Source organism: Mchenga conophoros, linkage group LG3, assembly GCF_057382185.1.
Source record: "Mchenga conophoros isolate Kocher_MC1m ecotype Shallow Benthic linkage group LG3, M_conophoros_male_GT1.1, whole genome shotgun sequence".
NCBI classification, from domain to species: Eukaryota; Metazoa; Chordata; class Actinopteri; order Cichliformes; family Cichlidae; genus Mchenga; species Mchenga conophoros.
Window position 1 is genome coordinate 40,957,943 of NC_140528.1, and position 14,619 is coordinate 40,972,561.

Below are 14,619 nucleotides of genomic sequence, written 5' to 3' on the forward strand. Positions count from 1 at the left end.
GGCTGAAGGTATAGCCCTCCGTGAGATGGCCCACATGTAAAGAGTTGTGGAATGTCCTTTGTTTGAGAAGGTATAAAAGAGTTATATGGGCCGTGTCCATCCTCAGAAAACTGTTTGGTGTTTGATCTGACTGTTTTCTCCACCGAAGTGCTTTTCTTTTCACTTTTCTTTAATAAACCTCACTTCAAAAGACACACTCACCTGGTAGTTGCAGTTTTATTTAAGATTTTTCATCACTTATCCTCAACAGGGGGAACAAAGAAATAGTTTTCGTTCTTATTCTAATTTAAATATCTAGTTTTTAATAAATAATGATCTGAATCTTACAACCAAAATTTTTCATCTGATGTAAAATGTATAGAAATCCATTATTGTATATAGTAACTAAGACTAATATACACCCTAGTAAGATATTGTACTTTTTCCTTTGGGAAGGTACCATCTGTGCAGTCTGCAATTCTGTTGAAGAAAGATGTTGAATCTATTTAATTATTGTAGAAAAATAATTGATTTCTGTGCATTTGTTTTACACATGCATTAAATTAAAGTCAATTACGCTGATTAAGCATCATGAGGTGGAGGGTGGTTCCCTTTTTTTTTTTCTGGGAGTTGGCAACCCTATTAGTTAGTGGAAATATTAAACAATATTAAACAACCTAAGTACTTTTTAGAATACCAGGATAGGGAGAATGGTGCAAGTTTAAGTGTATTGACGGATACATTTAACACCCAACTAAATGCTGAATGCATAATCTGGCCCATTTACCATCCAAATAACCTCTCAACTCTGGTTTTTATATTAAACCTTGAAGGCTTGTTTATCTCTTAGAGTTCCTGTTTAATACATGGGTAAGAAGATTATAATATATCGCCATGGTGCTTGAAAGAAAAACATAACAGCACAACTCACTAAAAAGGGGCATGTTATATTGAGTCAATACTATCACAGATACATGCACAACTGACTGTAATTATGAAGTGGAAACAAGCATAGTTTACACACGTTTATATTTATTTTTGATTGATTCAAGTTGCAATAAAATTTCCATCAATGTTCAGGAAGTCAGAGAGCTTCTGATTAAAATTATTTACAGTCACAGTTTGATAAAAAACAAACAGACAACAAACAACCCACACCGATTAGCATTAAAAAAACAAAAGAAACAAAGGACCAATATGTGAAAACCTCCTGGAATATTTAATGTGAAGGAACAGTTAGACAGTAACAGACTGAAGAGTTGCCTTCATGGAAGGTAACGTTCAATAAAGCATATGCTTCCCACTGCCTGAATCATTCCAGGTCATAGGGAGAAAATGTCGGACTGTGCAGCTAAAACGAAATGTTTCGGTTTAATTTTAATGTACTTACACTTAAAAACGAGTCAAACAAGTAACTTGTGATCAATTGATCCTGAATGCTATCAGACAGATATTAACTGTCTATAATCCAAAGAACTTTGTCTGTTCTTTAGATATAAAATGTAAATTCAACCTAAAATCTGGATGTGTCTGACATGTACCTGATAGATATTTAGTGTTATTGATTTCTGTCTTTCCACATTTTCTGTGACAAGACTAATGCTGTCGATGGGTTAAGCTGCTTATCCCGGAAGACTGAAAACAACAACAACGCCAGAATCACAGTTAAGCTGACATTTCAAACAAGCTGAAGTTCAACAGGAAGGTGTTTATGTTTTTTGAACCAACAGCAACAAGAAGAATCGCAGCAGAAACAGTCAGACCAACAATCAGTCCAACAGATCCATCCTCTGTGTCTCCTATCTATGGACGCTGTCCTGCTGTTTGGTGAGGATGGTGAAGCAGTTCATCCTCAGCAGTCAGAGTGACATCACTCCTTGTGGAGTGTTGGAGACCGTTGCCTGTTTTCAGATCATTTTTGTCTCTGTGTTCATCATCAGGAGATTCAGAATTCAGCTGTATAAAGTTCTTAGACATTTGAATCTGTGGTTCAGCGGGAGGACAGCGTGATTCCCGACTCTGTTGTTTATATTGTTTGTAGATCAACAAAACAACAGCAACAAAAACAACAAAAACAAAACCTGATACTGCTATCATTCCAAAACGTCCTCTAGTGTATCCAGGCTCACCATCTCCTCCTGTCTGACCTGCAGGTGAGAAACAGGTGTGAGGTGTCAGCTGTCAGGTAGGTGATGAGTGAAGAACAGAACAGAATCCATTTCCTCTTCAAACTGCTGTCAGACATTATCTACTGCACTCTGATCACATCACTCAGACCAGCTGCTTTCTACAAAGTCTCATCAACAACATCTTTAGAAACAAACATCAACAAGCAGGAAGCAGCTTCACCTCTGATCACACACACACTCAACTCTACTCACTCACCTGGAGGACCAACTCTCAGGTAGATGATGCTGACAGGCTTGTCATCTAAAACACCTCTCTTCCTGCGCTTTGCTCCCCTCTGGACGACACGACACTCGTATGTTCCAGTGTCATTAACCGTCACATCCTTCAGAATCAGAGACACGTCTCCATCCTTCATCTGTCTGTCCTGCAGATCCACCCGGTTCTTAAAAGATGGATGCTGCTGATCTGGGTTAAGCTGCTTATCCCGGAACAGAAGCACATATTTCTCTCCCAGGTCAGCTCTGCTCCACTCGATAACTATGATGATGTTGTTATTTGGAGCTCGACATGGCAGAGTGACGTTTTTCTGTCCAGACTCAGCTGGGATGATTTTCTGATCTGAAAGAAGACAAAAAAAACCCAAAACAAAGCAGAGCAGAGAGGTTAAGGGTCACAGTACAATGTACAACTGTTCACTTCTACAGCAGCAAATCAGAGTGAAGGTCACTTATGTCAAACCTCATTTTTTTACTGTTCTAAAGTCCGGCTGTTTCACTTTGTAACCTACTTACAATAAATAAGGTGCTAATTTTGAACTGTAATAAGTGTTTTGGTGTTTGGTGCACTGGAGTTCTCTGCATTGTTTTTTTTTTATGTATATCTTCCATTTTTCAGTAAGATACAGCCTCTCCATTTAAACCTATTCTATATCCATGTGTGTACAAATTCCTGCGTGCTATTTCTATTTATTCAAGAAAGAACAAAACCTGATCAACTAAACAAGTTTGTTCTTTAAAGTTTCAGCTTGTCTTAAGTTCTCTTGCAATAAATACATTTTAGTTGAGACTAAGAAACATGCAAATTACATGGAATCTAATTGTTCTACTCTTACTTGAAAAGTAAACTAAGGTTGACTGAATAATGTTCTATTATCAAAACTTCCTTTTTGCACTGTGCAATGTTATCTGCAATACCAATGCTTACATGGCATAATTTCCTTTGTGATCAATAAAGTTTTGGATTCAGAACAACTATTTAACAGGTTAAAGTAACAAAATGTTTTTACAGTGTTTAATCTGAGAGGTTTACTATAAGCCACTTCAACACAGTCAGGGTTTCTTCGTCAAACCTAGAACTCTGGTCAGAGACAATAAGTACCATGACAGTGATTATCAGCTTCCTTTGTTAACCCTTTCTGCTTCAGACTCAGTGTGTGCTCAAAAAACGTTGCTGGTTCACATGCTTTACTCTTCTTTTTTGTAACGTAGAACTATGACCACTGTCGGCTAGCTAGTCTTTCATTAATTTTAAGATTTTATTATTTATTTTGACCAGGCCTTTGCTGTTTCTACTCCTAAATTGTGGCACAAACTGTCCCTTCACATCAGAACCTCCCCAACATTGGACACTTTCAAAACCCTGCTGAAACCAGTTTTTTTCCTTGGCTTTAAAATCAGAATGAGTTTGTAAGACTTTTATTTTCTTAATCAAATCTTCTAATTTTATCATTCTTTTTCTTAACTTTTATCATGTCTTCTGCTGTTTTTATTTCTTATGAATATCTTAATTGTACAGAACCTTGGCCAACAGTTGTTGTTTTTAACCTCCTGGGACCTGGCGTCCACATATGTGGACATCACATTTTGGGTTATTTAGACCAAAATACTGAATTTTGCTCTACAAGGGCCTGATATCCACTTGCGAGGACATTATACTGCTACTGTTCTATCAAAATTTTAAACGAATATCCTCATATGTGGCTCTGATTTTTCTTAAAAACAAAAATAATGCAAAAAAAATCTTTTAATTCTTTGTTTTTACATTCATTGGGCCCCAATATGTCCAAATATCAAAGAGAAATTAAAAATGCATGCAGTGGAAGAGTTCGGGTCTTAGGAGGTTAATGCGCTATATAAAGTTTGACTTTAACCATAGCTCACTCCAATCACAGACATTGTCAGAAGAACAGATGATACAATTCTATAAAGAATATAACAATAAAAAACAGTATTATTATTGCTACTGTTTGGTTCTTTTAAGGATATTGTTGAGGTAAACATTAATTAATATTCCTTCAGCAAATAATCAGCATCATACGAAGGGCTTATGGTAAAGAAAGTAGTCAGAGAAAACGGAGTTGTTTTCACCAGGTTTCCATGACGATTAAAAGAGCCACCCTTATGACACTAAAAACTGACTTTCAGCTCAAGTTAACTTCTTAACTTGCTTTAATTTTTCTTAATAAGCACATCCCTATCTACAAAACATACTGTAGATTGTGAGTGTGAAACATTATCAGTGCTGACTTGTGATATAATCCCATTTACACCTACAGGCCAGTGGACACTCTTTCAGTGATGAGGATGTACACATTCTGGACAGGGAGGAACGCTGGTGTGAGCGCGGAGTCAAGGAGGCCATTTACGTGAAAAGGGAAAGACCATCTCTGAATCGAGCAGGGGGCCTAAGGGGACATCTGTCACCATCTTACAATGCTGTGATTGCAGCCATTCCCCAACTCTCTGTGAATGGTACTCATGGCCATTGGTTAATGATTAGTGGCTGTGACAATCTGTATTATCATTTTTTATTAAACTGACCTCTCAGCCCATTGTTCCTTCAGTGAGCTGGCTTCAGTCATTATGCAAATGTACTGTTTATAAGATTTGGGGAAACCTGCAGTCAGCTGAGACTGAAGAAGTCACTTGGATGAGTGACGAAATGTTTCTCACACTGTAACCTTTTTGGGATTGCAACTTTGTACTTAAATTGTTGGGTGGTTTTGCTACCATTGGTAGTTACGGATGAATAACTAGCAGAATAACAGACTATGCCACAGGGCGACAAACTATCATGGGGTGTTAATGGGTGGGTCTCCGCTCGGGAGCAAAACAAATTGTGTTCTCCCTTCTTTTCCGATAACTGCTAATTAACAGTGGTTAGCTCAGGGGCTGCTTCCACCCCAGACTTAACATTGGCATTACAAATTTTAAACTTTCACTAATGTTTACAAGCACTGCTGCCATCTTGGATTGTGATCTCGGGCTTCTTTCACTTTCTAAAGTTGAACGTGATCACGAAATTTCCCACAGAAAAATAAAACACGCTTACAAACCAACACTCCTTCTGTTTATCTCTGTGGGGGATTTCTTTAGTTTCCAAAAGTTAAATCTCACCTGCTGAGACAAACACGAAGACGCCGACCAACAGTGGAATGGAGCAAAGCGGAGCATATGTTCGAGGAGCCATTTCCGTATTTAGCTTCCAAGCTAATACGGAAAGGTGGGTTCTCCAGGTGATGAAGTCATGTGACTTACGTCATTTTAAGTCACGTGACTCAGGTACGACCCAATAAACAGTACAAGCGCTAAGACCCAAGTTACACAGTGGGCCACTACTGACCAGCTAACCACGGATCATCAGGCAAAAATCCCCACAGGTTCTGAGGAGCTCCTGCAAGTTGATGGCAGTAACGGGGGAATGTCTGCTACAGTGGGAGTCACACTGGCTGTTCAGCGACCCCCCTGGCAATCACCTGTTGCTAGGGAAAAATTCCCAAGTAACAATTTTCCGACAGGATGACAAAATTCTCCCAGTAATTATTGTGGTTGCTAGCATACTGCTGCAGCTGTATTTGAAAGTACGTAATATTTGTGGACAAACACCACGCAGTTACACCCGATCTGTAACGAACATGAAACATGACAGGAGGAGAAAATAGAGTTTCCTAAAAGTTGGACTTACTTAAACACATTGGGTGTAGCGCTGAGGCACAACATTTACTTTGAAGACAAACCGTGTTGATCCTTTGGTTTGTGGGTCACTTTTTTATAATTTAAGAATTGGGATTTGTGTTATTGTGTGGGAGTGTAGCCCCATCTTTATTTTAACTGGTAATTATATGAAAATGCGTTTCAGGTCACATGACAGAGTAACGCCTATCTATCTATCCTATCAAATAGTGGAACAAATTAGTTTCTCCAGTGAGTAATTAAGTAACATTACTGCATTACTATCCCCACTAATGGAGATTCTGAAAAGAATAAGCAGAAGAGACTAGATGGACTGATGGATGGATGCCCTCTTATTGGGCATTTGAAACAGAGCAGCATATTTCTGCCTGTCTCCACAACATGTACTTAGCACACAGTGATATAGTAGCAACATCTCCAGATCTATAAGTTTGCCTGCTGCTTTAAAAAGTAAACTGGAGATTTCCTGCTGACCCACCTTAGCAACTTTAAGTTTCCTGGTAATTAAAAGTTACTAAGAAACTGTACTACAATTAACATATGTGATGACATCGGCCACACATGGGTAAAATCATGTATTCTCTTCATTAGTGTGGTTTACAGTTATTTCAGTAATATAATTCAGTAATGTCTGTACTTAAATCTAACAGTGATATTATGAAGGGCATTGTGTGTTTTTTCTAAAAATGTTTCTGTTATATTAATATGTTTTTTTTTTCTTTGAGTTACCTGGTTTGGGGAGGTGGCTGTTTCCTGTCTGAGCAAAAGGTGTGGCCAAGGGCTGAGGACTTTGAAAACACAATGCCTGCTCAGCAGCACCAATCAAGTGCTTGTCATAAACTGTTTTTATTTTTCTTCTTTTTTAGGTTTAGTTGTGTTTTTTGTGCTTGTTTTGTATTGGAGTTTGTTTTTGTTTTGTTTTGTTTATTGTGTGTAAATGGTTTGGGCAAACCGCTATAAAGGTTACCCTGCTGTCTCTTTGTATTTAGGTCAGTGTTTGAGTGAAGTTGCATCTGCTTTGCTTAGTTACATTTCTGGAAATTACTTTTCAAGTAGAGTTATATTTAGTTTACGTCTTTCGGCCCACTACTTTGTCCTTCTGAATGCTTTTTTTGTTTGTTTGTTTGTTTGTTTGTTTGTTTTTTTGGGGGGGGGAGTAAAATAAAAAAGAAATTTGAAGACATTTTTCCTGTGTCCTCTATGCCTCTATGTCATGTTTGATTTTCTCAGTGTACAATGATCAATGTGATTGAAAAGAGACTAAATAGTTTGTGACACATAGAAATTGATTACACAGCTGGAGAAAATTGGGTGATGGAAGACTTACATACAAGACAGTCTAAGTTATTTATGTTAATTATTTACTTTTTTTGATATTATGATGAAAATAGCAGTTGTAATCATTTATACACTTTTTTGTATGAGACATGCAGAGGGAAAGGGTGAGATGGAGGCAGATGTGATGACCCCTAAAGGGAATAGCTGTAAGCTCACTTTTACAGTAATGCAAATATAAATGATGTTTTTTGGTGCTAATGTCACTGAATATAAATTAAATTATTTTTTTGTTTCTCTTTGCCAAGATACAACACCTACTCTTGGAAACCACCTGCAGGTGACAAATCTACTGAACAGCTAGGGCACCCCATTAGTTGCTCAGTGTGTGGAAAAAGAATCAGATTTCCCAATAATTTCATGATGGGGTTTGGTTTGTGGTCTGGCTACAGAGCAAAGGTGCAGCAGCCGGTTCTGGACATGGTCTTAGGGTAATTTGGTTGTCACAGATGGCAAGCAATCCAAGCACACCTTCGCTACTTTAGTAGCTGCCAGGGCTAGAGCTGATGCAACCTTTAACTATTTGTCAAATGTACAGACTCAATATCTGGTTTAAAAACACAGGGACTTACATGTAGGGTAAAAATTTCCAGTTTATCAAATCCCACCAAACAGTCCTTACCTTTAAATCTAAGCTCTCTTCTTCCTCTCCCGTCCTGTCTTTCTTATCTTTCTCCATCTCTGAGTGAAGCTAGCTCTGTCTTTTCTCTTCCTGTGAAATACAGCAGCTCGACCTTTAGCTACAAGACACTGTGAGACAAACTGCACACAAACAGTTTGTGTGTGTGCTGATGTTTGTTGAGGTGATTTAAACAATGCATGTGAAACGACCTGACAAAACATTACTCCCTTTACGCTCCTCTTTTGTAGTGTTAGATAGATGAGGCTAGATGTAGCAACTACAAATGAAGGACGTCTGCACCCAAGTAAAACAAAAATCCACCAACCTACTTTAATCCCTGATATGGTACATGACTTTGCCTCTTTTACCTCTTTTTATGTGACATCCCCGAGTGATTAATACATGAATAGGATTGCCTTTCATGTGTTACTGTTTAGGCTCAAATAGGTTTGATTTTTGAAATAATGAGTCTCTTCTGAAACTATTAGGAGTACAGATATTTGTTTCAAAATGTAGGGAGTAGAAGTAAAAAGTTGTTGAAAAATGAATGCTCAAGTAAAGTACAGATACCTGACAAGTACAAGAACAAAATATTTGTACTTTCTACTTCCTACCTCTGAAAGTAATTGAGTAAAAGCTTAACCACTAAATGCTTTACGTGTTTTCGACATAACATTCATCTGTAACCAGTAAAGTGAAGATTTAATCCTGGTTCTTACAGATTCATTAACGATCTGTTAATCCATCTGAAGCTCACAGACTTCAGTCGACCTGCCAGATGACCTCTCAAATGTAATTTTAAACACTTACTGTTGTTGTGAGAAATCCCTGAAACCCTCAAACACTCTTCTGATCATCAGTGTGGAAATGGAAATATTATCCACTGAGAGCAAATAGACAAAATAAAGAAAAAAGTGACCAAACAAGGATAGTGACCTTGGTTTGGTCACTGGCTGCACTACAAAGCCACAAACAACAATCAAACCCGTACCTCCCTGTCAGCTGTTTTCTATGACACACCTTCGACCAGTTTGACTTCATAGCATCACCTTAGCAACCACATTCGCTGACTTCTTAAGTGATTGGCTCAGAGCCTGCACATTTGACAAGCAAATACCACAAACATACCTAAAGTAGCAGAGATTTGACAGTGACAGGAAGTGAATTTGTTTTTCAAACACAGGAGTAATGTGCTGACTTTCCCATCAACTCTGTCCATGGATTTAGATGAACTTGGTCTAATAGCAGTAAAAATTATGTATGAATGCTATAATCATAAGTTAATAACAATGATAAAAGTAAAATAAGTTCATGTTTTAATATTAAACATACACAACATAGGAAAGACATCTGTCACAAAGCAGAGCAGCAGAAAGTAACAACTTTTTCCTTTTATACCTTCATCTGTGCAAAGTCTCATTACAAAGCAGCTGATGTTTTTTTGTACTACAAATACTACAAATATTTTCAGAGAATCAGTCTTGAAATACACAGCAGTGGGGGTTCAAATGTGTTGCCTTACTTTTTCAGTATTTTAATTCATCATAAGCACAAGTCCATTAGAAATCCACGTAGAAGGGTTTCTGTTAAAAGCTGAAATTAAACTATTTTTAATAACTCCAAGTCCAAGAATGATGGATTTCAACTTTTTAAGGCTCGTATGACCATGTGTGATAGCTGGATGCTCAAAACTAGTTTTAATACATGAAAGCGCCCATTTTTAGCTGAATTTCATTAACAGTTGGATCTCTGTTTCCAAGTATTCTGAATACTGACATTTCCTCTAAAAAGATCTGAAGCAATCTATGAAAACAGTTTTGTGGTTGTGGTGAAGTGAGTCACATGAAGAGTGTCACATTTCATTAAGGTCAGATCATGACAGTGATTATCAGCTTTCTTTATTAACCCTTTCTGCTTAATCCTCAGTGTGCGCTCAATAACCTTCTAATGTGCGTCATGGTCATCCCTGTCTACAAATACATACTGCAGGTTGCCTTTCATGTGTTACTGTTTATGCTTAAATAGATTTGATGTTTAAAGGCTTGCAGTGATGTGAAATAATGAGCCTGTTCTGAAAATGTAAGAACTAGAAATTACAGATATTTGTTTAAAAATGTAGGAAGTAAAAGTGGAAAGTTGTCAGAAAAAAACTACATAAGTAAATGACAGATATCTGAAAATTCTACTTGCACACAGTGACAAAATATTTGTACTTCATTACTTCCCACCTCTGTGAGTACCCGAGTAAAAGCTTAAACCAGCCAACAGTAAATCAAATGCTTCACACTCACTCCACAAAACATTCATCTGTAACCAGTAAAGTGAAGCTTTAATCCTGGTTCAGATGGATTAACATGAACAATCTGTTAATCCATTGAAGCTCACAGACTTCAGTCAACCTGTCAGATTATCTAAAAGACTGAAAGACGTCATTTAAACACTTACTGTTGTTCTGAAGGATCTCTGAAACCCTCAAACATTCTTCTGATCATCAGGATGGAAAACTTTTCCACCGAGAGAAAACATGAAAAATAAGAAAGAAAAAGAAAAAAATCTTTGAGGACAGTGACCTTGGTTTGGTCTGTGGCTGCACTAAACAGCCCAGTGAACAATCTAACCCGTATTTTCCCATCAGCTGTTTTATACGACACACCTTAGACCTGTTTGACTTCATAGCATCACTGTTGCAACCACATTCCCTGACTTCTCAAGTGACAGGATCTGATGCTCTGTATTTGACAAATACCATAAATATACTTAAAATTTATACACAGACGAGAGGTTTCAATCTGTCTCCTGATTCTTTTGACATTTTGATTCCTCATAATGGAACGTCCATGATAAAGCCACATAAACTTTTAAGGGGCTGAAAATGGAATTTGAACTGAAACCAAATCAACTCCAAGTGCACGATGCGATATATCATGTTTAAAGAAATTTTACTTTTTTAATATCTATGACCAGTGTTGGGAAGGTTACTTTTAAAATGTATTCCATTACAGAATACAGAATACATGCCCCAAAATGTATTCTGTAACGTATTCCGTTACGTTACTCAATGACAGTAACGTATTCTGAATACTTTGGATTACTTAATATATTATCATGCTTTTTACAACAACGTGAATGTACTATTGCTGTGTGATTTATTACTATTACTGAAGGTCCACGACTCCGAACTGTAGTAAAGGGACCTCTGACTAATACGGCGGGGTCCCTGTCGGCTCGTAGCCGAAAAATAGCTTTACTTTGTTGTCTGGGTCAACTTTTCTTGCGAAAGACAGAGAGAGGCGTTGAAAGGCTGCTCCAACGGAACTTATTGTTTTCGGAGGAAAACACGAACACGGTGTACAGTCGAGTCTTAATAGCTTACTTACAACTGGGCTCGTCAGGCACTCTTCTTGGCTGAAGTGGTTATTATTATATTTACATGCTTCCAGCTCTCGTTTTTCCTCGACGACAACTCGTACCTTTCCACTCCCCTTTTTCTCCCTCCTCGCGCTCACAGACCCATAACGTGTATGGCAGTCCATTCTCCCTGCAACACGGACTACACTGGCCATGATGCTACATTCTTTAGAGCTATGCTTGTAGCATTCTGCCTGTTAGCTTAGCACAACAACAACAACAACAACAACGAAAAGGCGCTCTCTCACCCAGGAAACACACAGTTGCAGAGAGAGAGAGAGCGTTGCCCTGTAACCATGGCAACCGTAACGCTGCCGCCTGGAACAACAGAACGTAGCTGTCAAACAAAACCCAAACAGTCCTGACCCGCGACAAAATGAAACAGGAAAGTACCGCAGTGTATTCCATTTATTTCAACAAAGTAACTGTACTCTGAATACCACCTTTTTAAACGGTAACTGTAACGGAATACAGTTACTCATATTTTGTATTTTAAATACGTAACGGCGGTACATGTATTCCGTTACTCACCAACACTGTCTATGACATAGACCAACAGAAACACACCCTGTTTGATGTTTTTTCTGATAATTCATTGGTGAAAACTAAAGAAAACGGCATTTTGGGAAAATTATGAAGACTCATATCACCATGTGAGGTAGCTGGCTGCTCAAAATTAGTTATAATGCATGACGAGTCTCATTTTGACCTTAATTCACTAACAGTTGGATCTCTGTTTCCAAGTATTCTCAGCACTGACATTTCCTCTAAAAGGATCTGAAGGAATCTCTAAAAACAGTTTTGTGTTTGTGGTGAAGTGAGTCACATAAAGAGTGTCACATTTCATAAAGGCCTGCTTTTGTTATATTGTGGTCAGATGGGTTCACCAGTCAGTGTTTGTTGTTGGTACAGCTGAAATCTGGGTGTGTCGTTTCATATCATGTCAAATGTCCTGCTGTAAAAGTAAATTCATCAAGGACTAAATGGTTGAGTGAAAATTAATCAGCAGCTTCTCTGATTATAGTTTTATTATTTTCCTATTTATTCTTCTTCCACTGAAACATGTCAGCATGATCAGTAAAAGGCAGCAAAACAAATGTGGTAAAACTCAGCAGGAGAGAAGAGAGGAGGAACAAAGTGTGACCAGGAGGGACCAGGTCTGTTTCTCTGAGCTGGCAGTGACTGAACAACAGTTTATAGTCAAGCAGTAAAAACTTTGAATAAAATATTGAAAATCGAATCTAAGGAGCTTGGAACGAAAAGCGCCTGGACTTCTTTAAGTTTCTTGAAGACGTTTCACCTCTCATCATTTCATATGAGCTGTTCGCACTAAAGTAAAAAGAACCATCACTTATGCAGATGCCCTTTCGGCGCCAGCTGCAAGGCTGGAGCTGAACAACAACACCCTGATAACGACTCTGTTTAGACTGTTCTTCCCATTCCATGCAAGGCCACCTGGGTTGGCTGGAAGACTGTTTATTAGCCTGGCAGGGCGAAGGACACTGTCTCAGCTGAACTCTGGACACATACACACACACGCACACAGACATATATATATACATATGCAGATGTACACTCATCCCCCCTCCAAACGCCTTCGACGCTTATTCCCTTCCGATGCTGACGGTGGATCAAGGAGACCAGCGCATGCAGGCCCGGATGTACTGTCTAAATCGGCTGTCTCTCACCCTTTACCCACCCCTGTTGCTTGTCATGTGTTTCTTTGGTGTATTAAGAGTTTTTTCATGTGCTATGTGCAGAGGTGTTTTTTTCTGTTCTCAAACTGATCTCCCTGTTGGAGCTCAGTCTGGGGGGAGTTATTTTTTTCTCCTTATCTTTCCTCATGTGGTGCATTTTCCATTGCTATACCTCTCTGACCTGTCTTCCCCATTGTGTAATGTATGTATGTATAAAGGTATATCAAATCCAAAAAGCTTCTTCAGTTCTAGGGTCAAATGGTGGAGAGTCCCAGACTTAAGCTCTGTGGGAGTGTCCCACCAAGACAAACGTCTTCAAGCAACTTAAAAAAAGCATAGACACTTTTCTTTCCAAGCTCCTTAGACTATGATGGCCTGGATGACTGAGAACCTTCACAGACATATTGGATGTTAAGCAAATCAAGCAAAAACATAGTAAAGGTTGTGAAAAGTAAGGATATTGAGGGATCTTCAGCGTCCCCTGGTGGATGAGCAAATATGGTAAATATGTGTGCAAAATTAAATAAATAAACAAACAGATAAGTGTTTCACTCTCCGATAGTGCAGCCCCACTGATGGTGGAACTGAACCATCAATTCCTTCAATTAGTAATAAGTTACTTATTACATGTGCACATTATCATGTTTTTACAGTGACTGATCTGAAGGGTGTGCTATGGAGCTAGTCCAACCTAACCAGGCTTTCTTTGTCGCAGGTGATGATCAAACATAACAGCCCAGTTTGAGATAACAGCTAGTGACAGTGATGATCAGCCTTCAGCTTTAGCCTCTTTGTGTGCTCTGACATAAAAGTGACTGTTTGACATGGTTCACTTTTCTTTCTCAGAAAATCAATGAAAACACAGCCTAACCAATCAAATATATTGTGACAGAAAGAGCTAATAAGGATGTGCAAAGAACATAAATATAATAATAAAATTCAACATTATCAGTGTTATCATAATTTACACTACTATTGTGTATATATTACCTCAGTGTATTGACCTTTATCTGCATTTTTTCTATATTAAGTTTCGTTTTTGCTTCTTTGATGTCAAGCCCAGAGTTTGTAAACAGTTCTTATCTTTATTGGACAAATTATTTCATCTGTTCAACACTGTTGCTGCAAAAAACAAAACAAAAAAACCCAGCAACTCTGAAGAAAAGCTTGAATCTTGTATATACATATTTTTACGCTTAATGTGTGTTCATCACAAGTTACCATGATGATTTAAATGGACCTTTTACCACTTTAAGCATGACTTAGCTAACCCTTAAATCTAGCGACACAGTTACACTCTTCTATACAACAATAGCAATATTGTCACTTTCATCTGAGATGGAAAGTTACAAATTTCTACTTTTTCTATTTCTTATTTCTACTTCAAGTTGGACGTCAGTTTTACAGAGTCACCTCCACCAACACCAGCCTCACAGTCTAAGATGCAGCGGTGTGCATAAAAAGTAGGAAACCTTTA

The 14,619-nt window shown here is 38.1% G+C and overlaps 1 protein-coding gene, 1 long non-coding RNA gene and 1 pseudogene across 2 annotated transcripts; 1 reads left to right on the forward strand and 2 right to left on the reverse strand.

The window, feature by feature from the left end:
• The window catches only part of LOC146578653 (uncharacterized), a 563,460-nt pseudogene that overhangs the window by 304,320 nt on the left and 244,521 nt on the right, over window positions 1-14,619 (forward strand).
• LOC146578666 (uncharacterized) lies at window positions 1,005-5,585 on the reverse strand. Its single transcript, XM_085269166.1, has 3 exons — window positions 5,505-5,585; window positions 2,365-2,727; window positions 1,005-2,126 (listed from the first exon to the last, which is right to left on the reverse strand). Exons 1-3 carry the CDS (start codon window positions 5,575-5,577, stop codon window positions 1,783-1,785), a joined length of 780 nt encoding a protein of 259 aa, XP_085125292.1. The 5' UTR covers window positions 5,578-5,585; the 3' UTR covers window positions 1,005-1,782.
• On the reverse strand, window positions 8,049-11,570 carry LOC146578667 (uncharacterized). Its single transcript, XR_014891584.1, has 3 exons — window positions 11,415-11,570; window positions 10,483-10,541; window positions 8,049-8,127 (listed from the first exon to the last, which is right to left on the reverse strand). It is a non-coding gene; the product is annotated as an uncharacterized LOC146578667 (long non-coding RNA).

Bases quoted from the DNA above. Each gene is read 5' to 3' on its own strand.
- LOC146578666 (XM_085269166.1), bottom strand. From the start codon at position 5,577: ATGGCTCCTCGAACATATGCTCCGCTTTGCTCCATTCCACTGTTGGTC. The intron at 2,728-5,504 runs GTGAGATTTAAC...GTCTTCTTTCAG, and splicing joins CTTCGTGTTTGTCTCAGCAG to ATCAGAAAATCATCCCAGCT. The intron at 2,127-2,364 runs GTGAGTGAGTAG...TCTCACCTGCAG, and splicing joins CCTGAGAGTTGGTCCTCCAG to GTCAGACAGGAGGAGATGGT.